Here is a 24,923-nt window from a genome sequence, read left to right on the forward strand (position 1 = left end):
TGCGTGAGAAGCTGAAAAAGGTTCCTCTATTGTAGAATCCTCAGAACCTAAATGGTCAAGGTGATCCTGACCTCCCTCGTCAGTCGGAGAGGATATCCTCCTCCAGAGACTCAGACCTGGGAGACGGGGATCTAACCCGCTTCTTCCCTGCCAAAGATGCCGTAATTAGAGCGGCCATCCTCCTTTCCAATCCACCCAAGGTGGAGGCTAACATCTCTTCCGTTACATAGGAAGGAGCTGGTTGAGTAGGGCCAGCCATAGCACCTAGCAACCCTGATGGCTCACCTAGGACAACAACTTCCGGGCATTCCGGAGTAGTAGGGGCCACTAGATTTTGGATATCCTCAGAGCCCGATGGAGAACCTTTTGGTTTTTTAACTGTTTTAGCGTTCTTAGCGCTACCTGCACCCTTAGGAGCCATAATATACAAATTCTGAGGCACTCCGCTAGTATACAACTGACTGTAATAGCTGGAGAAAATACACATATAATCAAATAAATGTGAAACAATAGGATAGGGTAATGTTAGAGGGACTCCAAACCTCCCATAACCTATAAAAAGGGAAAATCAATACTGAGCCCCAAGGGCTTCAACCAGAAAAAATCTTTTTTTTTTTTTTTTGTCTGGTATTGACCCCCTAATGCTGGGCTAGGTGAGCACCCTAAGCGTTCAAAGGCGCTGCTTAGTACACAGGCTTGAATGCAAACTTTTAAGCCAGAGGCTCCTTAGTAAGGTGTACTTCCCACAACTGCCACCGGGTGTCACTGTGCCAGAAAGCTCTGTCAAACCTTCCTATGCTGTAGCCAGCATCGCTGCTCCGTGTCCCCTCACAGCCTTTACAGACTGAACAGCCCTCCAGGATTTATCCTCCCTGTGTGCAGGGGGGAGGAGCCGTCCGGCGTCAACCGCCCCCTCCCCGCAGCACCGCCGCGTATGCGCGCGCACAGATAAGTAAAAGCGCGCGCACGCGCGTGCGCGCGTCAAACGCCGCTAGGGGAAGCAGGAAGCCATGTGGAGAGGAGACACCAGGACCTTAGACGCTGGAGCAGCAGACACAGGTAAAAGGGAAGCTTTAAACTGTCTCCCTAATGGTATGGTTCCTTCTCTGTGGAACACCCTGCCCAAAAAAGGCCCTCCTTGTGACAGAAGCAGCAGCAGCCTACTAGCCCAGCCAGGGGAACTATACCTGGGTGTTTTGAGCCATCCCGTTTGAAAACTTTGTGGTTCTCCTTTGCCCATGCACAGAGGCATAAATAGGCTGCCCAAGAATCCCCTGTAGGAAGCCTACTGACAAACCAAGTTCCGTAGGCCCCCTGCTTACCTTTCCACGCCGCAGGGTATTGCTCTGCAAGAGGCCCAATCTTCACCCTTCACCGTGGGTATGGTCATAGACCTTCAGGGACTGGGGTCTTAAAAGAACACCACAACCTGGACCTATACAGCACCACTGGCAACAGGTATTCTCTAGGTTAGAAACCAGACCTGGAACCCAGGGTCCAGCCCTCCAAGGAGAGGCATTATAGGCAAAACCCCATCCACGAATTGGGGCCCGGGTACCGTCCACTTTGGCTATGAAGCACCTTGGACGGATCCGGTCAGCTGGCCCTGGTCCCAAGGACTACTATAGGCACAGCCTCAACGTGCACCAACACCTAAGACACTGACGAAAAAACTGAGGTACTCCTCCTATGGGAGGGGGTTATATAGGGAGGGGCACTTCCTGTTTGAGATTGCCAGTGTCCATCACCTGAAGGTACTCCATATAACCCACTAGTAATGAATATGCCGCTCTGTGTCCCGTGATGTACGAGAAAGAAAAAACATAATTTTAGTGTCAGTTTAAACAGGACAAGTTAGGCTCGGTACACATATATGCATTTTGAACTGCATCAGATTTGCATAATGTGAACCAGACTTGTTCACATATATGCGGGCCGGGTTGCGGTGCGGTAAAAAAGGGTCCTGTGTGTTTTTCAGTCTGGTTCATGTGCGATTTAAGTGTCAAATTTGCACCTGAACTGCTGAATGGAAACTGGTCCCGCATATACAGTATCTCACAAAAGTGAGTACACCCCTCACATATAATACTCAACAGACAGCCATTAATGTCTAAACCGCTGGCAACAAAAGTGAGTAAACCCCTAAGTAAAAATGTCCAAATTGGGCCCAAAGTGTCAATATTTTTTGTGGCCATCATTTTCCAGCACTGCATTAACCCTCTTGGGTATGGAGTTCACCAGAGCGTCATAGGTTGCCACTGGAGTCCTTTTCCACTACTCCATGACATCATGGAGCTGGTGGGTGTTAGGGACCTTACGCTCCTCCACCTACTGTTTGAGGATGCCCCACAGATGCTCAATAGGGTTTAGGTCTTTACCCTCAGCTACTTTATCAAGGCAGTGGTCATCTTGGTGGTGTGCTTGGTGTCATTATCATGTTGGAATACTGCCCTGCGGCCCAGTCTCTGAAGGGAGGGGATCTTGCTCTGCTTCAGTGTGTCACAGTACATGTTGCCATTCATGGCTCCCTCAATGAACTGAAGTTCCCCAGTGTCGGCAGCACTTGTAAAGCCCCAGACCATGACACTCCCACCACCATGCTTGACTGTAGGCAAGACACACTTGTCTTTGTACTCCTCACCTGGTTGCCGTCACACATGCTTGACACCATCTGAACCAAATACGCTCATCTTGGTCTCATCAGACCACAGGTTATGGTTCCAGTAAACCATGTCCTTAGTCTGCTTGTATTCAGCAAACTGTTTGTGAGATTTCTTGTGCATCATCTTTAGAAGAAACTTCCTTCTGGGACGACAGCCATGCAGACCAATTTGATGCAGTGTATGGTCTGAGCACTGACAGGCTGACCCCTTCAACCTCTGCAGCAATGCTGGAAGCACTCATACGTCTATTTCCCAAAGACAACCTCTGCACATGACTCTGACCACGTGCACTCAACCTATTTGGTCGACCATGGCGAGGCCAGTTTTGAGTGGAACCTGTCCTGTTAAACCGCTGTATGGTCTTGTCCACTATGCTGCAGCTAAGTTTCGTTGTCATGGCAATCTTCTTATAGCCTAGGCTATCTTTATGTAGAGCAACAATAATTTTTTTCTTTGGGAAAGTTCTTTGCCATGTTGAACTTTCAGTTACCAGTATGAGAGAGTGAGAGCTATAACACCAAATTTAACATACCCACTCCCCAGTCACACATGAGACCTTGTAAAAATAACGAGTGACATGACACCAGGCAGGGAAAATGGCTAAGTGGGTCCAATTTGGACATTTTCACTTAGGGGTGTACTCACTTTTGCTGCCAACGGTTGAGACATTAATGGCTGTGTGTTGAGTTATTTTGGGGGAGAGCAAATGTACAATTTTATACAAGCTGTACACTCACTACTTTACATATACTACTTATACATACACACACACACACACACACACACACACACACACATTATCTTATTGTTATCTTACAAAAACAAAAAAAAAATTAAATGCCAGCAGCTACAAATACTGTAGCTGCTGACTTTTAATATAAGCACACTCACCTGTCCAGGCATCCCGTGATGTGGGCACCCCAAGCCAATCCATCCATCAGCTTCGGGTGCAGGCGCTGGCATCTTCACTAAGGGAAACAGTAAGTGAAGCCTTGCGGTTTTACAGCCTGTTTTCTACTACGCATGTGCAAGTCACGCACCACTCTCTGAATTGCCCTGCTGTCTTCTGGGACCTGTGTGTCTACCAGAAGGCAGCGTGGAAAAAGGACGGGCCATACATTTCGTAGATCGCCGCACAGTGATTGCGACAATCTTACCTTGAAGTGGGAGTGGATACCTGGTTTTGAAAAAAAAAAAGTCCCAAATGTGGCTGCGGAGTGGGGGGAGCAAACAAGTGGAGTTTGCCCTTTTGGCTGCAGCACCGCTTTATGTAATGACAACATTTTTGGCAAAAAATAGGCCAATAGAATTTTTTTTAAGATTGCCTTGGTCCATGGGGGTTTAGAGGTGTGAAAGCTGAACTGGTTAAATCATCAGATTTCAGGGGATTGAAATCTGTCTGGTCACCAATGGTGACTGTACTTTTGACATCATCACTGCTATTTGCATTATTTTCTCAATAAAATAAACATTTTCTAAAAGTGTTTTCTGCAAAATAATTATACATTTCTAAATGCTATTCACTTTGATGGGTATTTCATTTACCAACTCATGCTAAAAGCTCTGAATCATTACCATGGGGAGTTGTGATAAGCAGCAGGACCATTTCAGACAAGCATTAGACTTCAAGCTACATTAGGGATTCTAATATAAAAAGGGATTTCTGGAACCAAGTCACAGCTAAACTATAACAATATCTAGAGGAGTGCGGCTTGTTACCACCTTACCAAGTGATGTTTGTTTTTATAAACACGCCAGGGTTCCTAAATGAGAAACAACATCATCAATAAACTTTCTATATGTACGCTGCACCACGGTGTGCTTGGGTAACAACTATTCCCTTTGCCAATACATGCGTCCGCTGTAAGTGCTCTATAAACTGTATGTAGCACCAGCTATATACAGTGTACAGTGCCGTGTTCTGGCAGCCTTACAAGGGCTTCCCCTCCTGTTCCTGGAACAAAATGGAGTAAGACTTAGCACTGCCCAGCCTTCCACAGGAAGCCTTGTATTTTATCAATTAATACAAGGCCTCCACTAATTGGCCGAGGTGAAGATTGTGACATCACCTGCCCATCTCAGCCATTTAGAGGAAGCCTTGTATTTATTTATAAAATTAAAAGGCTTCCTGCGAATGTCTGAGCAGTGCTCAATCTGACTTTATTTCGTTTGGGGAACAGGAAATCTCTGTACCGTTGCTGGAACACAGCACTGTATAGTATATTTAGCTGATTCTACATACAGTTAGTACAGCACTGACAGCAGCTGCATGTTTTAGTAAATGAAAAGATTACTTGAGCCAGCCAGGAATTTGCAAAGGATTTTTGTCTACTTAGGTAAAGTACAATGGTAGTCTGGAGCCATTTTTTAACACTTTTTGTTTACATGTTGAAATTTTTTTTTTAGGCCTGAAGATTACTTAACAACTTCCCATCTGGGCCAATTCTAGCACTTCGCTCCTAGATGCAAATATCATCATTACTCAGAATATTTTTTTAGCAGAGACCCTAGGGAATAAAATGGCGATCGTTGCAACTTTTTATGTTTCACGGTATTTGCTCAGTGATTTTTCATGAATGAAAAAAAAAAAAACAGTAAAGTTAGCCCAATTTTTTTGTATAATGTGAAAGATGATGTTATACTGAGGAAATAGATACCAAGCATGTCATGCTTTAAAATTGTGAACACTCATGGAATAGCGCCAAACGTTGGTACTTAAAAAATCTCCATAGGCGATGCTTTTTACAGGTTACCGGTTTAGAGTTACAGAGGAGGGTTAAAATTTTTGTTTTTGCTCTAATGCATGCAGCGATACCTCACGTGTGATTTGAACGCCGTTTGCATATGTGGATGCGACTTGCCTATGTGTTCTCTTCTATATGTGGGACAATGCGCTTTAAATGTTTTTTATCATTATTCTTTATTTTTAGTTTTTTACACTTTCTTTAAAAAAATCACTTTTATGCAAACATCCCTTGTAATAGGAATAGTGCGTGACGGGTCCCCTTCGTGGAGAGAAGTGGGGTCTAAGACCCCACATCTCGCCTTCACGCTGGAAAGGCAGAGATCAAAAAATATATACTCTCTCTGCCTTTACAGCTGCGCCCCCGGCATTGTCTACTTCTGCCGGCCCGGACATGATGTCATAACGTTATGCCCGGGTCTCCAAGGGTCATTTTTTTTAAAGCAGACACCCTAGAGAATAAAATGTGGGTAGTTTGAATATTTTATGTTACACAACAGTGCAACTGTTATTGAAACTAAACATTTCAGTAAAAAATACAGGTAATTTCTGGACATTTAAATGCAATTTATTACCTTTTTTTCATATTTGTAATTAATAAAAGAGAAGGTTGTGCTGAGTAAATAGATACCAAACATGTCAAACCATAAAATTGCATGTGCCAGCAATGTTTTAAAAATTCCTACAGGTCATTAGTTTAGAGTTACGCAGGAACACTTGTCCTACCATTATTGCCCTCACTATGGTGTGCGCGCCGATAAAGAACATGTGAAAGACAATTGCCATTTTCATACCTTGGTGCCCCGCTCTAAAAAATTTTTTTACATGTCTCCTTATAGATTTAAAACATTTTTGGTTTAATTTTTATTTATTTTTACATTTACTTATTTATTTTTTTACAACATACTTTTATTGCTATCACAAAGGGGACCAATAGCATATAGGCAACAGGTTCTCTTTATGGAGACACCCAGGGTCTATTAGACTCTGGATGTCTCTTCTCTAAACCACTGCAGCTGATGGAACACAGACTGATCCCAGAGAAAGTGAAATACACATCACTTCCTGGTCTGTGTATAGGAGGGAGGCTGAATGGACTGATGTCCCCTGAGCTCCCGCTGCCCTTCCCAGCAGAGCTGGAAATGATAGGCGGCTTCACAGCCACTTGTGTCAACATGAAAGCCGACAGTTGGCTTTACTAAAGTACACACACTGCTGGTCACTATAGCGGCCGGGAGAGTGAAAAAAAAAACACGACTGCAGCACTGTAAAAATCCAAATTCTGAGCAAGTGACTGGGGAGTCGGATTTTACCCTTCCCCTCACCCCCTGATTCTGGCGCTCTAAGGTGGCTGCTTAAACCGCATTATGGTAGCGCCGGCAATGAAGCCGGCTTGGCTCCAATTAACTAGGCTGGAGTTAGGCTTTATAATAATTAGGGTTGTCCAGATACCGATACCAGTATCGGTATCGGGACCGATACCGAGTATTTGCGGGAGTACTCGTACTCGCGCAAATACCCCCGATACCTAAATAGAATACTTTCCCCCCCTTCCCCCCCCGCCGCTGCCGCCGCATCGCGCCGCCGCATCGCGCCGCCGCATCGAGGGACATGGCTAGAGGGACATTGCTGCATATGTGAGGGACATGGCTAGAGGGACATTGCTGCATATGTGAGGGACATTGCTGCATATGTGAGGGACATTGCTGCATATGTGAGGGACATGGCTGCATATGTGAGGGACATGGCTGCATACGTGAGGGACATGGCTAGAGGGACATTGCTGCATATGTGAGGGACATGGCTAGAGGGACATAGCTGCATATGTGAGGGACATGGCTAGAGGGACATGGCTGCATATGTGAGGGACATGGCTAGAGGGACATGGCTGCATATGTGGGGGACATGGCTGCATCTGTGGGGGACATGGCTGCATTTGGGGACACATTTAAAAAAAGTATCGGTATTCGGTATCGGCGACTACTTGAAAAAAAGTATCGGTACTTGTACTCGGTCCTAAAAAAGTGGTATCGGGACAACCCTAATAATAATCCTATCCACTTCATCTAAAGTAATAAAATATCTGCCTGTTGTGTAAGCGCTGTAGTCTAACAAAAGGTATCCACCTCCTTCTAGGTTTTCTATCAATTTTTCCCGCTACAAAAATGCCCATAGATCTCTGAAACAGACTCTATTCAGAGATGTAGATCTTTAATCATTTGTCCACATACACAAGTCAATGTTGAAGTATGAGCAGTAAGCATCTGTAAACTGATAGATCGACTGTAAATACCCAATACAAATGTGTCCATCTAATGTCTAAACCTTCACACCATCTTGTCTAGAACAGAATTTCTGGGCACAAAACTAATCACAAAGATAACAGACTTGTTTTTATTTCAAGTTGCCTCACCCGAGATTCTCCTTCTCCTCTCCATTCAAGTCTGTTGGGAAAGAGGTAAAAGTATCTTCGCTGCCACTGGGTCAGGAATGGGTTCCCCAACTTCAGCATATATCCGTGCATGATGCAGTCCTTTCCTAGTGCATAATCTGTACATTGTGAGAAGGACTGTCAGAATTACTGAAGAAAACATGTTACAGTACAAACCATATATTATGGCAAAATGGATTGCTATTGTCTGTCACTATTACCGGTATTTAATCTTCCATACTTAGACATCCATATAAACAGATATATAGATAGAACAAACAGAAGGCAAGGAGTATATGGATTGGATAAAGCTCCTACTATAGAAAAAGACAGTTTAAATCATTTAAATGGAAACAACATAAAAGCTACAGAATTTTTAAAAGACAGCGTGTAAAATTACAATTAGGCTTCATTTCCATTGACGTTTTTACAGCCACTTTCTTTAGCCTTTTTTACAGCTTAAAAACGCCTGTCCATGTTTATTTTTATTTTTTTTTTTCCAAAATGTATTTTTTATTTTTTGAGCTGGAGCTCAAAAACGCAGCGGTAGCATTTTTGAGCGTTTGTGCGCGTTTTTGAGCGTTTAACGTCTGGCGTTTTTACAGCTCTACTCTGGAGCTTCAGAACACACTGGTCCTGGTTTTTTTTTTGCAGCTTAAAAACGGCTCAGCCATCTACAGCTCAAAAACGTCATGGTGGGCATGAGGCCATAGACTAACATGGAGAGCTGTTTTTAAGCTGCAAAAAACGCTCAGAAAAGTGGCTGTAAAAACGTCCATGGAAATGAAGCCTTACTGTATAGCAATTGTTAAAATGATAGGGAACATTTAGGTTACATTCACCCAAACAGATTTAAAGGGGTTGTAAAGGTAAAAAATGTTTCCCTAAATAGCTTTCTTTACCTTAGTGCAGTCCTCCTTCACTTACCTCATCCTTCGATTTTGGGGGGAGGAGGCGAGCAGGAGGGTCAGGACGCTCTCTACTTTACAGATAGAGAAAGGAGCTGTGTGTTATTGGGCATCCTGACCCTCCTGCTCGCCCCCTCCCCCCTCAAGAGGCTTTTTCCACACCAGGAGGAAAGCCTCAAATTACGGTGTGTAGTTACAGACAGAAGAACAGGAAGTGAGGATTTCTCCGAAGAAATAAGGACATTTAAAAGCAAAATCGAAGGATGAGGTAAGTGAAGGAGGACTGCATTAAGGTAAAGAAAGCCATTTAGGGAAAAAAATTGTACCTTTACAACCCCTTTAAAGTTATTTAAAAAAAAACAAAGGTTTACAATAACAAACATACCATACTTACCTCCACTGTGTAGTTAGTTTTGCACAGTGTGGCCCCGATCATCGCCTTCTGGGGTCCCCCGTGTCTCTTCCTCGCAACGGTAAACCCCCTGAAAGAAGCGTTCTCCCAGGGGGTTAGCTTGTGGGCCCGCTCCCGAGTCCAGCATCTGTGTGCATAGACACAGAATACCAGACTCGCCCTCGCCCCCCCCCGCGCCAGCCTCATTGGATTTGATTGACAGCAGCGGGAGCCAATAGCTGCTCTGCTATCAAACTATCCAATCAAGAGCCCAGAACCCCGGGGGCAGATAGGTCCAGCGCGTCTCCATCGAGGGAACGAACGGGCTCAGGTGAGTGGGTCACTGTTAGACATTTTTGCATTAAGGTGAAAAAACACGAGGCTTTACAACCCCTTTAAGTTTTTTTTATCAGTTGTGTATATTATTTCAGTGTTACACACTGGATGTGCACAGTGTCATGCAGGAATGGTAAATTAGATGTGTAAAGTAACTTTGCTGTGAGTCATACTGCACACTATCAAGGACATTATTGGTGAAGGTACAAAACTAGGCTATGTTACCAACAGTACTAATAACCATCCTACATGTATTTCAAATTGAATGAATTTTGAATTAATTCAGAATAAGGACTACATTTTTGTACCCTGAACAATTTTTACCTTCTTCATGCCCCAGCTGCTTGTTTTTTGCTCTTTTTCGGGCTTCAATCTTATCAGTATCTGCATTGACAGCTTCATAAACTGTTTCTGCTACTTCTTGTTGCCAGCGCTCAGATATAACCAAAGGGAAGTTCTTGTACAGCTCCTGATCGCTATCAAGCAACTAACAAAAAAAAAAAAAATGTCAAGTATTACACAGAGAGTAATCAGGGATAAATTTCTGTATACGCACAGACGGGGCATTGTCCAACAATACTATGCATTTCTTATTGCTTATGGAAAAGATTTACTGAAAAGCACTAAACACTTTAAAGTCTATGTAAACCTTTACCTTGTAAAACAACCCATTTAGTTGAAAACAAAAATGAAAAGGAAACACTTTTTTGTATACATATCATTTTTTTTATAAGTGTGAAGGCTGGCTGCAGGCTAGCCTGGATTTGTAGGAGGAGTCTGAGGGCTCTTCCTGCGTCTCTCCTGTGTCTCTTCCTGCGATTTTTCCATCTTTCCTTGGCTTCGTTATGCACATTAATACACATTTTTACCTGGGGTGCCCAAACTTTCGATCCCCACTGTAGATCACCTAACATATAACATACCTTAATGCCTTTTGTGTCCTCTTCATCAAAGGAGCCAATGTCAAATGCATCAGCTGCATTCACCTCTCCTCGAGGAGGAATAAGCGGTGGAGGATACTGAAACAACAAAATTGATTGTCCAATGATCAATCCCTTCCAATTCTATACATTTTAAGTATACATAAAGCCTAATTACAGACACCAGAAAAAAAACAAGCAGCGGAGCTCACTGGCACTGCAAAAGTTAAAGCTCAGTAAAGTCTAAGGGTACAGGAATAAGCTGTAATAGTTACCGTATTCCTCTCTCCAGCTGCCTTCTTTAATTCTGTGTGACCATTCCCCCCAAAGCCTTTTCTCCAAGAAGCTCCCATCCTCCTTTTGCACTCTGACATCCTCACATACAATGCATAACCAATAGTCCAGCATTATACTTGGGGATGGTAAGGTCCTGGCCCCAACCCGAAGAGTAGAAAAGCAGAGCACAGGCAGCGAGGAGAGCAAGGAAGACAATGGGGGTTATTTACTAAAGGCAAATCCACTTTGAACTACAAGTGCAAAGTGCCCTTAAAATTGCACTGAAAGTGCACTTGGAAGTGCAGTCACTGTAGATACGAGGGGGACATGCAAGGACAATTAAATACACGCATTTTACCTCGCACACGATTGGATAATAAAATCAGCAGAGGTTCCCCTTGTTTCAGATTTACAGCAACTGCACTTCCAGTGCAATTTCAAGTGCACTTTGCACTTGTAGTGCAAAGTGGATTTGCCTTTCGTAAATAACCCCCAATGTCTTACATCTGACAAAAACATGCTTGTTTTGAGTCAGAGAAACTATTACAATTTATTTTGACTCAGTAGTTACATATTTTTCAGTTAAATCCAGTTGAAAACGTGTTAATCTTTGGTGAAAACATTAGGAACATACAGTTTTATGTAGCGAGTCCAGAATCGGGATGACAAACCCTGAGCCCCCATTCTTTACAGTTCCCATATTTCTACAACAACAGATTTTCAGATAACTAAAAAAGAAATAAAAAAATATATAATAATAATAATAATAATAATATATATATATATATATATATATATATATATATATATATATAATTGTGGGGGACAAACGTAATAAGTCTAATATAATAAGTGGGTGATGAGCAGACACAGTTTTGGCTGGAAAAACCGAAGTCAGAAAGGTACACAATGCAATTTGTTTGGCTGCAATGAATTCATTGACTTATAATGAACCTTTTATTGGATAACACTGTATATACATTTTAACTGATGGCATATACACATAAAGCTGATTAATTTAGTAAAACCAAACCATAATCAGGTAAATGTACCTTTCTAGAACTGGTTCAAATGTACACACATTTCAATGAGAGTAGAGTCGGCCATAGACTGTGTGATTTTCTTTCCAGCAACACTCATTGTGTTGATGGGGGGAGAACACACCATAACTACTGGTAGCAAATAAAGCCATTGGCAACAATTGTATGACAAAAAGATGATAGGCTGGTTGTATCCAAGTTGACAGATCGGTCAACTTCAGTACAATCAGCCTGCCCATACATGGTTCAAATTTCGGCTGGTCCCTGGTGAACTGGCCAAAATTCTAACTGTCTATGGCCGGCTTAGCTGAAACAGTTCACAGAGGCATTGCTGAAAAAACAAGTGCACAGTGCATTATAAAAACAAAAGATGCACATAAAAGAAAAAACTAGCTGAACGCTGATCAACAGTTTAGTATAGTCCTCCAGCTGGCTATTGGTGATAATTGGACAAGTCAAAGGGTGGTGCTTCTGCTCTCTATGGATCCTGTGGGGGGGCAGGAACACATCTAGATAAAACACGAAAGAGAGTGCAAAGCCGCCCTAGTGTAACTCGGCTTTAATATGGGATGGTTAAAAACACTACAATGGTAAAACTCATATTGTGTGAAGATAGATACAGCATAAGGACTCCACTGTGGCCACCCTTCTATAACTACCTCAAGATTGTGACAGGGGAAGGGGGAGCCGTGAACGTTCAACCTAGCTGCCCGGATCCTGGCAGCACATCCAAGGCTATCCACCACCATGCTCGACATGCAGAACGTAGTGGTGGATAGCCTTGGTGTGCTGCCAGGATCCGGGCAGCTAGGTTGAACATCCACGGCTTTCCCTTTCCCTGTTGGAATCTTGAGGTGGTTATAAGAGTGTGGCCACAGTGGAATCCTTATGCTGTATCTATCTTCACACAATGTGAGCTTGACCATTGTAGTGTTTTTAACTTTACCATATTAAAGCCGAGATACAATAGGGCGGCTTTGCACTCTCTTCTTTTGTGTGTTTTGCACAGTGCATAATGACTTGGAATAAATCAAGTATATAAAAATGGAATAGGAATAAAAAATTACTATTGCAGGATCATACTACAGTAGCTAATTTTGCGTTGTACTAACATCTTAGTGGCATAATGGATCATATAGTTACATTACAGATGTGTGGAATTACCTTTTAAATTAGGGCTTGTTTACACAAGAATGCATGGGTTAAAGCACAGAGACCCTTTCTGGTTATTTTTTTTAAAGATTATCTTTGAATTGACCGAAAAATTGAAAAGCAAACTGTAGTCCAAAACACCCCAAATTTAGCATGCAGTACTTTCTTCACACTACACGTTGTGAAAAGTCCCAAACTATGGAGTTTCTCATGTCTGTGGAGGTCTTTGTGTTGGAAAAATGCAGAACAGCGGGTGTGAACAAGCTCTTCAGCAAATCAATTGGACAATATGTGCAGGATCATTTTATCCAGATGATGAAAACCTCTTTCAAAACAAAGTCTAGTCTACAACCGTGGTTTTGAGAATGACAAATATTAAGTCTGCTGCTTCAGTGTTTTTAGATTTTTTTTCTTGCCAGATGTTACTATGGTATACTGAAGTATAATTACAAGCACTTCATATCAAAGGCTTTTATTGACAATTACATTAAGTTTATGCAAAGAGTCAATACTTGCAGTGTTGACCCTTCTTTTTCAAGACCTCTGCAATTCACCCTGGCATGCTGTCAATCAACTTCTGGGCCACATCCTGACTGATGGCATTCTTGCATAATCAATCCTTGGAGTTTGTCAGAATTTTTTTTTTTTTTTTTTCATCCACCTCTTGAGAATTGACCACAAGTCCTCAAAGAGAATTAAGGTCTGGGGAGTTTCATGGTCATGGACCCAAAATCTTGATGTTTTGTTCCCCAAGCGAGTTAGTCATCACTTTTAGTTATCATCAAGTTAATTATCATTAAACTTTACAAGTTGGGTGAGCACGTGTAGCCATCTATTATTATACTATGAACATTTTTACCCATGTTTAAAATTGATTGTTTGGTACTATACTAATGGCAATCCAGATGAAGCTATAGATGCATGCGGTGCCTTGAAGAAGCAGGAATCTGCGAAACACGTTGGCCCCTCTGCATATCCAAGCATCTTGTTTCATGTATTAAGTATCAATTCATGGCCAACAAATTTATTATGACCATGTGATTTTTATCTGGTATTAAGTAATAAAATTTTATATTTTCTTAAAAATCTTATCGTATGTGTGCTCACCTTGGTAACAGACATTAATACCTCCAATTAAAATCCCATTACCTCAGAGGGAGCGGTGCCTCTCTCCTATCCTCTTTTTATTAGTAATCCCCTTTGTCTTATGGCAAGGTGCTCCATCATGTTGGAAAAGGCATGGTTCGTCACCAAACTGTTCTTGGATGGTTGGGAGAAGTTGCTCTCGGAGGATGTTTTTGTACCATTCCTTATTCATGGTGGTGTTCTTAGGCAAAATTGGGAGTGAGCCCGCTCCCTTGGCTGACAAGCAACCCCACACATGAATGGTCTCAGGATGCTTTACTGTTGGCATAACACAGGGCTGATCGTATTGCTCACCTTTTCTTCTCTTGACAAGGCTTTTCCAAATTCCCCAAATAATCGGAAAGGGGATTTATCAGACAAAATGACTTTGCCCCAGTCCTCAGCAGTCCAATCCCTGTACTTTTTGCAGAATATCAGTCTGTCCCTGATGTTTATCCTGGAGAGAAGTGGCTTCTTTGCTGCCCTTCCTGACAACCTGGCAATGCTCCAAAAGTCTTCACACTGTGTGTGTGCAGATGCACTCACCCCTGCCTGCTGCCATTCCTGAACAAGCTTTGCACTGGTGGTGCCTGGATCTCATAGCTAAATCAACTATAGGAGACGGTCCTGGCGCTTGCTGGACTTTCTTGGGCACCCTGAAGCCTTCTTGACAAATGCAGTGGAAATGTTTTTTTTATGGGATGAAGTCCATTTTCATGGCAAAGAGGGACTTTGCAATTAATTGCAATTCATCTGATCACTCTTCATAACATTCTGGAATATATGCAATTTCCCATCTGCGGCAGCAGACTTCGTGACAATTAATATTTGCGTCATTCTCAAAACTTTTGGCCACGGCTGTACGCTATTTCATTTTCTGAACCAAAATTAGCTAACAAATACACAAAGAAGTAATGTAAGATCAGTTACCTTTTGCATATATACTTGTTGCCAGTCTATACCTTTAAAGAATGGATGCTCTTTTACTTCAAGAGCACTGAAAGGAGAAAAAAAAAAAGAGAATAATTTTAAAGGTACAGCTAATAATGGAAATAGTGTAGATTACAGATTAATAATTTTCCCCTATTTGTTTTAAACCACATACACAGATGTGTAACAATGTCACCAAACAATGCAACCAACTGTACCTGTAATATTTATCACTCTGTGTACAGTCTAGTCCTGTTCTTTGCTGCCATTTGATCAAGCTGCTCTTTATATTTCAGTTTTCTGACAACTTACCACTTCCGATGCAAATCAAACAATACAATAGAATGTTAGGTTTATCTAAAGATAGTGACCAATTAGATGCACCCATCTAATACTAGGTAGACCCTCTTCAAAATAGCCTGATTTCTTTATGGTATGTATTCAGTAGTGATGTGGAAGTGTTCCTTGGGATTCTTGCTTTACAGTAGCACACACAGTTCATTGAGATGAACCGTGAATGCCACTGGAATAGAGTGAAGTGAAACCAGTTAGAATAAGTCACAAAGCATGCATCTTCTCAGATGGTAGTTGCCAATGAAAAAATAATAAACTGTTGCATATATATGGTCACCACATAATATGTTTTAGTATTCTAGTAATGCCTAGTTGGTATTAAAGGGGCATAAATCTGTGCCAAGAAAACATTCCATGCTCCATTCTTTGACCACTGCCTCCATTCTGAACTGTGGACACAAGACTGTGAATGTTACCTATTCTATTTGTTTTCAGCAACTGAACCGCTTTATGAAATAAGATGTTACCCCATGATCACTGTTTCGTTTTTTCACAGTTGTTGCAACATGATCCCGATTTAGTGCTTTCACGGTTATTACAATCAGGTTTACCTAAAATAAATGTCCACTGAGCATAAGAAAGTTTTTTCATTTTAGCCATGAATTATATTTACCCCTGCTTCTACTCACTGTGCCAGGCACCGCTCTTTTTTGTTATTTCAAGTAGAGCAGGGGAAGAATGCCTCTATGATTGTCAAATAAGGACTGGCTTATTTACGGTTAGGAATACCGGGTGTTCAGATCACTGAACCACCTGATACCTGCAAGTCTCTTTTCACAATGTATACTCCAGATACACTGTTCACCACTTCAGTTTGTAAGCTGTGCTGTACATTACATACGCTTGACCACTGCAGTCAATAAGCTGTACTGTACATTACATACTTGTTACTATTCCACTATGTAAGCTATGCTGTACATTGCATACACCAAACTACTCTGTAAACTTTGTACATATTCTTGACCAAACTGTTTATTGTCTCAACAGTTTTTGGTTGTTAAAGAGGTTGTAAACTGACAAAAAAAGAAAAAAAGAAAAAACCCTGTAAGACATGAAATACTTACCTGTGAATAAAGCTGTTGCAATTGCGCCCACACACCGCTGAGACGGCTGACAATTTCCCCAAAGTTTCTTCTGGATTCGCAGGCTCTGATGCTGTGATGGGCCGGAGCCGCGATGACGTCACTTCCATGCATGCGCACCGCCGTTCACGGCACAGGGCTCGGAAGGAACGGCTCCCGTGGCCGTTCCTTCAGAGTGCATGCACCAGTGAAGTCAATGGCTGCATGTAAATATCTTCTAAATCTCCTTATATGCTTACCTATAGGTAAATGTCGGCAGAGGAAGTTTACTTACTCTTTAAGTAGGCCCTTACTCCTGTTAACTTTTGCTATATTATGTACATTATTGCACAGAAAGCATATGTCATGGAAAAATGTCCCCCTTTTTAAAAAAAATTATAATAATTTTAAGCCTAGGTTCACACATATGCTGTGCGGGAAACGCAGGGATCCCTACATGTTTCCCGCACAGCATTGCAAATGTTTTTTTGCGATCTGCTGTGGTAGTCAATACATAGTTAACGACACCCCAAACACATGACAAATGCAGTTCAGTTTGCCTTCTCCGGATCACATGGTACAAAAAGACCAAGAGATCCTTTTGTAGTGTGGCTCCAAAAAAGTTTCAAAACGAATGGGCTTAAATCACACCGCATTGAATCTCATGTAAATTGCACAGGAATACGGTGTGGTTCCTGTGCAATTCACATGCAGGTTAAAATGTGAACCTGGCCTAAAAGTGATCCTTTGAAGCTTTATATCTATCCTAAAAGTCTTACTGGCAAATCAGAGTCAATGGCTTGGTATTTTGGACAGCTATTTTATCCAAGAGAAATTCCCAAAACATGGCCTGTTGGGGGGTACTTGAGGACTGAGGTTGAGGTTGAGAACCGCTGCTTTACACCATGCCCCCTGATCAGTGTGATGTAGTGACACTCAGGCCGCGTACACACGGCCGGACAAAACCGATGAGAATGGACCGAGGTTCAGTTTCATCGGTCCAAACCGACCGTGTGTATAGCCCATCGGTCTGTTGTCCTTCGGTCCAAAATTTTAAAACATGCTTTAAAATCGAACCGATGGCCCGCTGCCCAATCGGTCCAAACCGATAGTTAGTACAGAAAGCATTGGTTCAAAACCCGCGCATGCTCAGAATCAAGTCGAAACATGCTTGGAAGCATTGAACTTCGTTTTATTCAGCATGTTGTGTGTTTGACGTCACCGCGTTCTGACCCGATCGGTTTTTGGAACGATGGTGTGTACGCACATCAGACCATTTCAGCGGTGAACCGATGGAAATGGCCCGTCGGACCATTCTCATCGGTTTGGAACGACCGTGTGTAAGCGGCCTCACAGTTCACCATTCTGCTTTTTTCTCTTTAGTGGCCAAGAGTGACCTGAGTCTATTAAAATCCTAAAGAAGCCTCAGCTGATTCTGCAGCTCACTTACATATATTAAAGATTTCATATGCCTACATTTCTCCTCAGTGAGTTAACAGAATATCACCACACTGTGACAATATGTGTAATAGAGTTTGAGGTGACATGAAATGCAAATGGTTTATTACTACAAACCTGCCACCCTGGCATCCAAGTCTCTTGCTGACGTCTCTCTGGAGAAGACCTTCCAATAGCGACTTGAGCTCTGGGGAGAACGAGTCCGGTAGCTCCACATTCTTCATATATTTGTAAGAAGAAATTAATTTTAAGCATTACTAGCAATGAACACACAAAAAGATTTTTGGAAAGTTTCTCAGCAGAGAACGTCTTTGTCCTTAAAGTTCTATTGGATGAGACACAAAAAACAAGGAATACATTGATTATTTCACCAAGTAGAGACTTACCATGGTGAGCGTCATCCTGTCAATTTCATGTTTATCTTTGGTTTTATGCTGTCTGAAAGGACTGTGACTGAAGTATAAAAGAAAGAAGCTAAAATTAGTGCACAGAGAAAACAATTGCCCTGGAGAAAAAAACAAAAACAAAAAAAAGTCTTTACAGAGGATGCAATCAAAGCTATACTGTATGTAGTCAGCTCCTTAAAACAAAATTGGTTTTACATCTTACAGAACCAGGAGATAATACCTTGTATAGCACTCTAAGCGAGAATTGTTTTCTTAGGTGCTTAGTGACAAACCTGTATAACCAGAAAAGCTTTTAAAATGAGAGTCTGACTTTTCTAAGGTAAAAAGCAACATGTAAAATACAGTAAAGCCAAGTGTGCAACTGGCATCAACGAAAGGGGAAAACTGCCTGAACAAAAATAACTAATTATCCAACCACTCACTCACTCTTCAGGGCAGGGGTCTCCAAACTTTTTAAACAAAGGGCCAGTCTACTGTCCTTCAGACTTTAGGAGGGCCAGACTACGGCCATTAGAAGTATAAAATGTCCAGTGGGAGTAAACAATACCATATCTTTGGTGTCAGTGGGAGGACTAGTGCCCCATTGTTGGTGCCAATAGAAGAAATTGTACCCTTTTGATAGTGTCAGTTGGATTAATAGTGCCCCATTGGTGGTTTTAGCAGCATGAATGATTCCCCATTGTTGGTGTCAGTGGATGGAATAGTGCCCCAAGGATCGGATAAAGGCAAGCAGAGGGCCACATCTTGGAGACCCCTGCTTTAGGGGATATAACTTTATCACCGTTTCCTTGCTACTCCGATTGCTGCTGTATAGAAAACTTGGTACCTTGATTTTAAAAGCTGCAAGTAACACGTCACCTGCCTCCTAACATGGTAGTGCTTGGGGTCTGACTAGCCAACTGACAATCCCCAAGGCCTTAACTAGGGGCAGAAAGGATTCAGCACACACTTGTTGACTATGCTAGATTAGAACTGACGGTGACTTTCAGGGTGCTGGTGAAATCTGAGCTAGGTACTGTAAAAGGAACAACATGCACCATAGTGTAAAGAGAAAGATAACCGCTCAGGGAGACCGGAGAGCCACTATCCTTGGATCCGAACCTTGGGTGCAATAGTAATGCAGGCTTGAGGAAAGAAGATTGGGACAGCCGCACTTCAAAAAAATCCTGGTTTATTAAAAGTTGATCACAGAACAACATGCCACGGCCAAAAAAACAGAAAAAAGCTTTTTTCTGTTTTTTTGGCCGTGGCATGTTGTTCTGTGATGAACTTTTAATAAACCAGGATTTTTTTGGAGTGCGGCTGTCCCAATTATCTTTCCTCAAGCATGCACCATAGTGTGTGGTTTATGTTAAAGTGTATGTAAAGACCCAACACACTTCTCCTATTTGGTTTGTTAAATTTACAATTGAAAGTGTTTTGTACAGAATACCTGTGGATTCTGCCAGAAATCTAGTGAGCCCTGAACGTCCTGTGGACTCTGCTCGTGCTACACTTATCTCAAGCAGTGCTATGCCCAGTTTACTTGTGGACTATAGAAAAGGGGAAGGTATGCTGTAGTTCTATCACAATTCTGTATTCCATATATACAGTACACCAAGACTCCTTTCACACTGAGGTGATGTGCAGGCGCTATAAAGCTAAAAATAGTGCCTTGAAAGAGTGGCTCCATTCACTCCCGAGGGCTTTCACACTGAAGCAGTGCGCTGGCAGGACGTTAAAAAATGTCCTGCAAGCAGCATGTTTGGAGCGGTGTGTATACTGCTCCTCCACCGCTCTTGCCCATTAAAATTAACACATTTGTTGTCGGAAAATTTGAGAGCATGCTATCCCACATTTGTTGCCGGAAATTCCGACAATTGTCCGATGGAGCGTACAAACGGTCGGATTATCTGACAAAAACCTTCCATCGCACAATTGTTGTCGGAAAATCCGATCGTGTGTACAAGGCTTTAATGTGGATCCTAAACAACAGAGGGTAATGGAGGAGAAACTGAAACCCATACTTATGAACCCATGAAAAATAGGATTTTTGTACTCCCCGTAAAATCCTTTTCTCTGAAGTTCATGGATGGACACAGCTCCTTTATTCTTGACAGTAGGGTTTATTCCTCTCCTGATAGACGGCATATAAACCCTACTGTAAAGAATAAAGGAGCTGTGTCCGTCCATAAACGAAAGAGAAATACTGTATTGTGTTATGTCATGTAGATACAAAATCCAAGAATCAAATGCATGTTGTTTCAGTTATTTGAATGTTTAATAGCACCAACTGCAGTACATTGAAACAAAAGGCACTATACGCAACAGGTCAGCAGATGCCATCTGATGCAGGTTGTTGCTTTCTTTATGTTTAATAGCATTATATGCAGTGCATGACTGGTCCAATGAACAAACATGCTAAAATGAACAATATCTGCAACATTAGAAACTGCTCATGCAGCAGGACCCACTAATTAGTACAACTCCCATAGTCTACTCTACCTGCAATCATTTCTGTGCAGGATCTCCATTTAAGTTGTGCTTACACAAATGTATATTTGCAGCGCTGTCCATTTCACACTCCAATGAACAGTACCAGTTTTCTGCACCAGAGGGCAGCGTTAGACTTCTTTCTCTGGTACAAAGGACATTATGCAAGGTCAGCGCACGGCTGAAAGCACATCCATGTCCCTAAAATAAATGGCATTATTCAAATAAAATCTCCTCTCTGGAAAATCACACAGGTAGGCAATAAAATGTAATAAAGCATAACCTCCTCCAGCAATCATGTTTCAACAATTGGTAATATAAGATAAAGTTCCATATCTAATATTCTAAAAACTCCTCTGAATTTTTACAAGCTCTGTCAGGTAAATGCTAGATAAAATAGTAATGTGTTAAATGAATCTCTCAACTGTCAATAATTCATGAAATACATAATAAAAACATTTCTAAAGAGGAGGAAATCGGTCACCTGTGTACTCATACAACAGCAAACACTGCTGAAGAAGTGAATATTCTCCTAAATGCGGCAAACAACCTCAGCCTACAAGGCTTTAAAGTGGAACTTCATTCTCTCAATCAACATTGACTATTTGGAATCCTCATGCTGTTAGCATTAGTAAAAATATAGGAAAGTATCATATGTACTTGTTTTAAACATTTTTTTTTTTACATTTCTTCAGTTACTTTCTGCTTTTCCAGAAATTAAATCATATTTCCAAGCCTAGGAAAATGATGTCATACATCCATGGTGTCTTCAGCAGGGGAGGAGGGGCTTTTTCACTTAAGGACACCTTTCTGCATGCCTGAGCCAAGGGCATTCCAGGAAGTAAATGCTACATGAATCATCTGCCCTTACTCAAGATGGCCACGGACAGAAATGTTAGGGGGGGTGGGTGTTTTTCAAAGTGATTTCTCAGCAAACTAAAGCATGGAGACTTGGATGGATGGGTGAATTTGCTTTGAATAGTAAAAATCAATTAAACAGCGCTTTTAATGTGGTTCTGCTTTAAGAAAGGGGCTACAAGGCGAGTTGAATTTATAGGGGTAACTATCACCTAAATACACATTTGATAATTGTTATGTGAGCTGTTATCCTGCCAAAGGTTTTGTAATCCCGTTCAGCTATTCCTCTAAACCAGGCACCTCTTCCAAACGGCAAAGCCAGACCAGTAACCTCAACTGAAAATGCCTGGTTGCCATCCTAATGTGATGACTTGGATAAGGAGTCATTTAGGTTGGGTTCACACTAGAACACGCAGCGGCGCACAGCAGAAGTTTGGTGCATCTCCAGACCAAATTTTGGGCTGAATTTGGACCTGAAACAGATCAAAAGACACACAGGACTCCTGTGCAATTCGCAGTGGAGATGTGTGAAACAGCTTTCCATAGATAGAAGGTCACAATCTCCTGCTATGCGAAAAAAAATCCACATCCACTTTGCATAGGTGTGAACCCAGCCATACTGAGAACCTGTATACAGCTCAGGAGTTTTGACTTTAGTTGCTGCTCATGTATTTTGGGTGGGTCTGTTACTTTGAAAGCAATGAAGTAAAAAAAAAGCAGAATTTGCTATCTGAGGCCAATTCACATACTGCAGAAAAAAATATAGATTTGTTTGTCCTTCTTTCAATTTGTGGTTTCTTTATTTAGTAACAAGTCCTGCACAGTTAATTGGGATCCAACTACACTAATATGTAGTTATTGTATATATACACAATGATTTCCCTTTGTGACTAATACAATAAATTCCTTTTGGGATTAATAAAGTATTTTGGTTATGTTATTAAAATAATAATACATTTGAAATTCTGGTTTTACATGAATTTCTCATGCAATGTTATGGTTCATGACAGTTATAGTCAATATATAGTTAAGTTCAAGATAGATACAATAGGAGTAACAAGCGTAGAGCAAGCCACTCTGTCCCCAGCACAGCAAAAGTTAATAAAAAGGTAGATGCTGTTAAATTCCATAACAGGGCAACAAAATGTAAGCAGAAAAAAAAAATGATTGGGAGAACCCAACACAAAAGAAGCACAGGCAAACAGCTACAGGGAAGTCCTGCCCTTTTAGACACACTTCCCGTGGTTGCTCAACCGTGAACAGCAATGCATTTGCTCAATTGCTGTCCAAGCTTATTATGGTGCTCATGTGTTCATTCAACTCAGGTGGAAAGTTGTGTTACAACAAACAAGCAGCCACTTCCACCTGAAAGGCCAATGTTACTGGCTCAGACTGCTTTATAGGCAAGCTGTGTGTTGTGCACAGTGGCCATATAATAAATACTAGGTCTTGTTCTAAGGAGTATTGTAGTGCTACCCCCGAAGGAGCCGCTGGTTTGTTTGGGATCGGCCTACTAAGTTACCCTGACAGTGTCTAGGGGTGTAACTGTGAGAATAGCAACAGTGAGTGGAGGTCCAGACATCCAATAAAGAGTTTTTAATGCTTTATTGTCCAGGCCAAACACGGCCAACATCAACACAATTTGGGAAGGTCAAAGTTGATGAAGGAAGAAAAGAGAACCATGCGTTATCAGGCCTGGATATAGAACTGAGCAATCAACACTGCTCTGTATAGCAGTGGTCCCCAACCTTTTTGGCACCGGGGACCGGCATTGTGGATGAAAATTGTGCCAAGGCCCGATGATGCGGGCCGACAATGCGGTTTTTCGCGGCCAATTTGACAGGAAATGGCTGGTGTTAGCACTTCAATCATCACAACACCATGGTTAATATGGTGTCAGGATGATTGAAGCACATTATTTTTATATTGTAATATAAAATTAAATAGTTAAACTCATAATGCAGAATCTGCCACCAGATGCAGCTTGCCACAGTGCCTGTCACCAGATTGCCACATGCCACCAGATGCAGATTGCCACATGCCACCAGATGCAGATTGCCACATGCCACCAGATGCAGATTGCCACAGTGCCTGTCACTGTCACCTTGGTACGCTGGCCGGGCTGTGAGGGCGGAACAGTGGTAATGTGGGCAAACAGTGGGAGATGATGTCATCTCTCTGCTCGCCTGCTTCTAGGGGTGCAACGGATAAAAAAACTCACGGATCGGATCGATCCTCGGATCAGAGTCACGGATTGGATCAGCAAAAAAAATAAAAAAATTATTGCCCCCACCTCACTGTAACATCCACCATTGCCCCCCACCTCACTGTAACATCCACCATTGCCCCCCACCTCACTGTAACATCCACCATTGCCCCACCTCACTGTAACATCCACCATTGCCCCCACCTCACGGTAACATCCACCATTGCCCCCACCTCACTGTAACATCCAGTCATCCAACATTGCCCCCACTCATCACTGTAATGTCCACCGTTGCCCCCACTCAACACTGTAATAGCCAGTCCAACATTGCCCCCACTAATCACTGTAATAGCCAGTCCAACATTGACAAAACTCACTGTAATAGCCAGTCCAACATTGCCAAAACTCACTGTAATTGACGCGCTCTTGCAGAATAATTAGAAGATCCACGAGCAGATGAGGGAGGGGTGATGACGTCAGCGCGCACCTAGGCAGCCGCCGGGTGTACCAAGATGGCCGACCACTCCGGAGCTAAGCCGAAGCCGCGGCCTTGCCTAAGGCCGAGGCAGCGGTGCGCTCCACGGATCGCGGTCTTGTGCAGCGATCTCTTTGCTCGCCCGCCACTGCCGCACCGGAGACTTCACGGCCCACCAGTAAATAGGCTGCGGCCCGGTAGTGGGCCACGGACCGGGGGTTGGAGACCCCTGCTGTAAAGAACCAATTTTGCAACACGTCGCCACTCTGCTCGGAGTGGGTTAAGTGCCCCCGGACAGAACCCTATGATAGGCCTGGCAGCCGGAGCGTCACTCTGGATAATACTGGGAGGAACAGGTCTCTCACACAGACCGGTCTCTAGGGCCCCTGCCACAGGCCAATTTCAGTAGAGGACTTGGGTGAATAAGGAAAAAGAATCCTCCCAGTAGACTTTTGTATAAATGGTCCCCGGATGACAGCAAGACATACCTGTCAGTGGTCCCGACACCCGATCCCAAGCTGGGATTCTGTCAACAGGCCTTGGGACCCAGTGGAACGCTGAGGTCCCTTCTCTCATCAGGATGAGATTCGCTGCAAAGTTCAGCTTTGGCCAGGTGGGCTGCGCCGGTGGGGTCCATGGATGCGCGTACCCTGAAGGTGGGTACCGCACCTGGAACGGGAACCCCGCAAAGAGATCTCCAACACATGACCTCTCTCC

At 42.6% G+C, this 24,923-nt stretch overlaps 1 protein-coding gene across 2 annotated transcripts in view; it reads right to left on the reverse strand.

Annotated features, from left to right (window-relative positions):
- The window catches only part of GRK3 (G protein-coupled receptor kinase 3), a 403,808-nt gene that overhangs the window by 11,878 nt on the left and 367,007 nt on the right, over positions 1 to 24,923 (reverse strand). For both annotated transcript variants that reach the window (XM_040351350.1, XM_040351342.1), the window contains exons 14-19: positions 18,175 to 18,241; positions 17,906 to 18,006; positions 14,916 to 14,982; positions 10,396 to 10,491; positions 9,797 to 9,959; positions 7,820 to 7,956 (exon numbers count right to left, since the gene is read on the reverse strand). In XM_040351350.1, coding sequence (XP_040207284.1) covers positions 7,820 to 7,956; positions 9,797 to 9,959; positions 10,396 to 10,491; positions 14,916 to 14,982; positions 17,906 to 18,006; positions 18,175 to 18,241 — 631 coding nt within the window. The remainder of the gene's footprint in view (positions 1 to 7,819; positions 7,957 to 9,796; positions 9,960 to 10,395; positions 10,492 to 14,915; positions 14,983 to 17,905; positions 18,007 to 18,174; positions 18,242 to 24,923) is intronic.

The sequence above is a fragment of the Rana temporaria genome, chromosome 1, assembly GCF_905171775.1.
Source record: "Rana temporaria chromosome 1, aRanTem1.1, whole genome shotgun sequence".
NCBI lineage: Eukaryota > Metazoa > Chordata > Amphibia > Anura > Ranidae > Rana > Rana temporaria.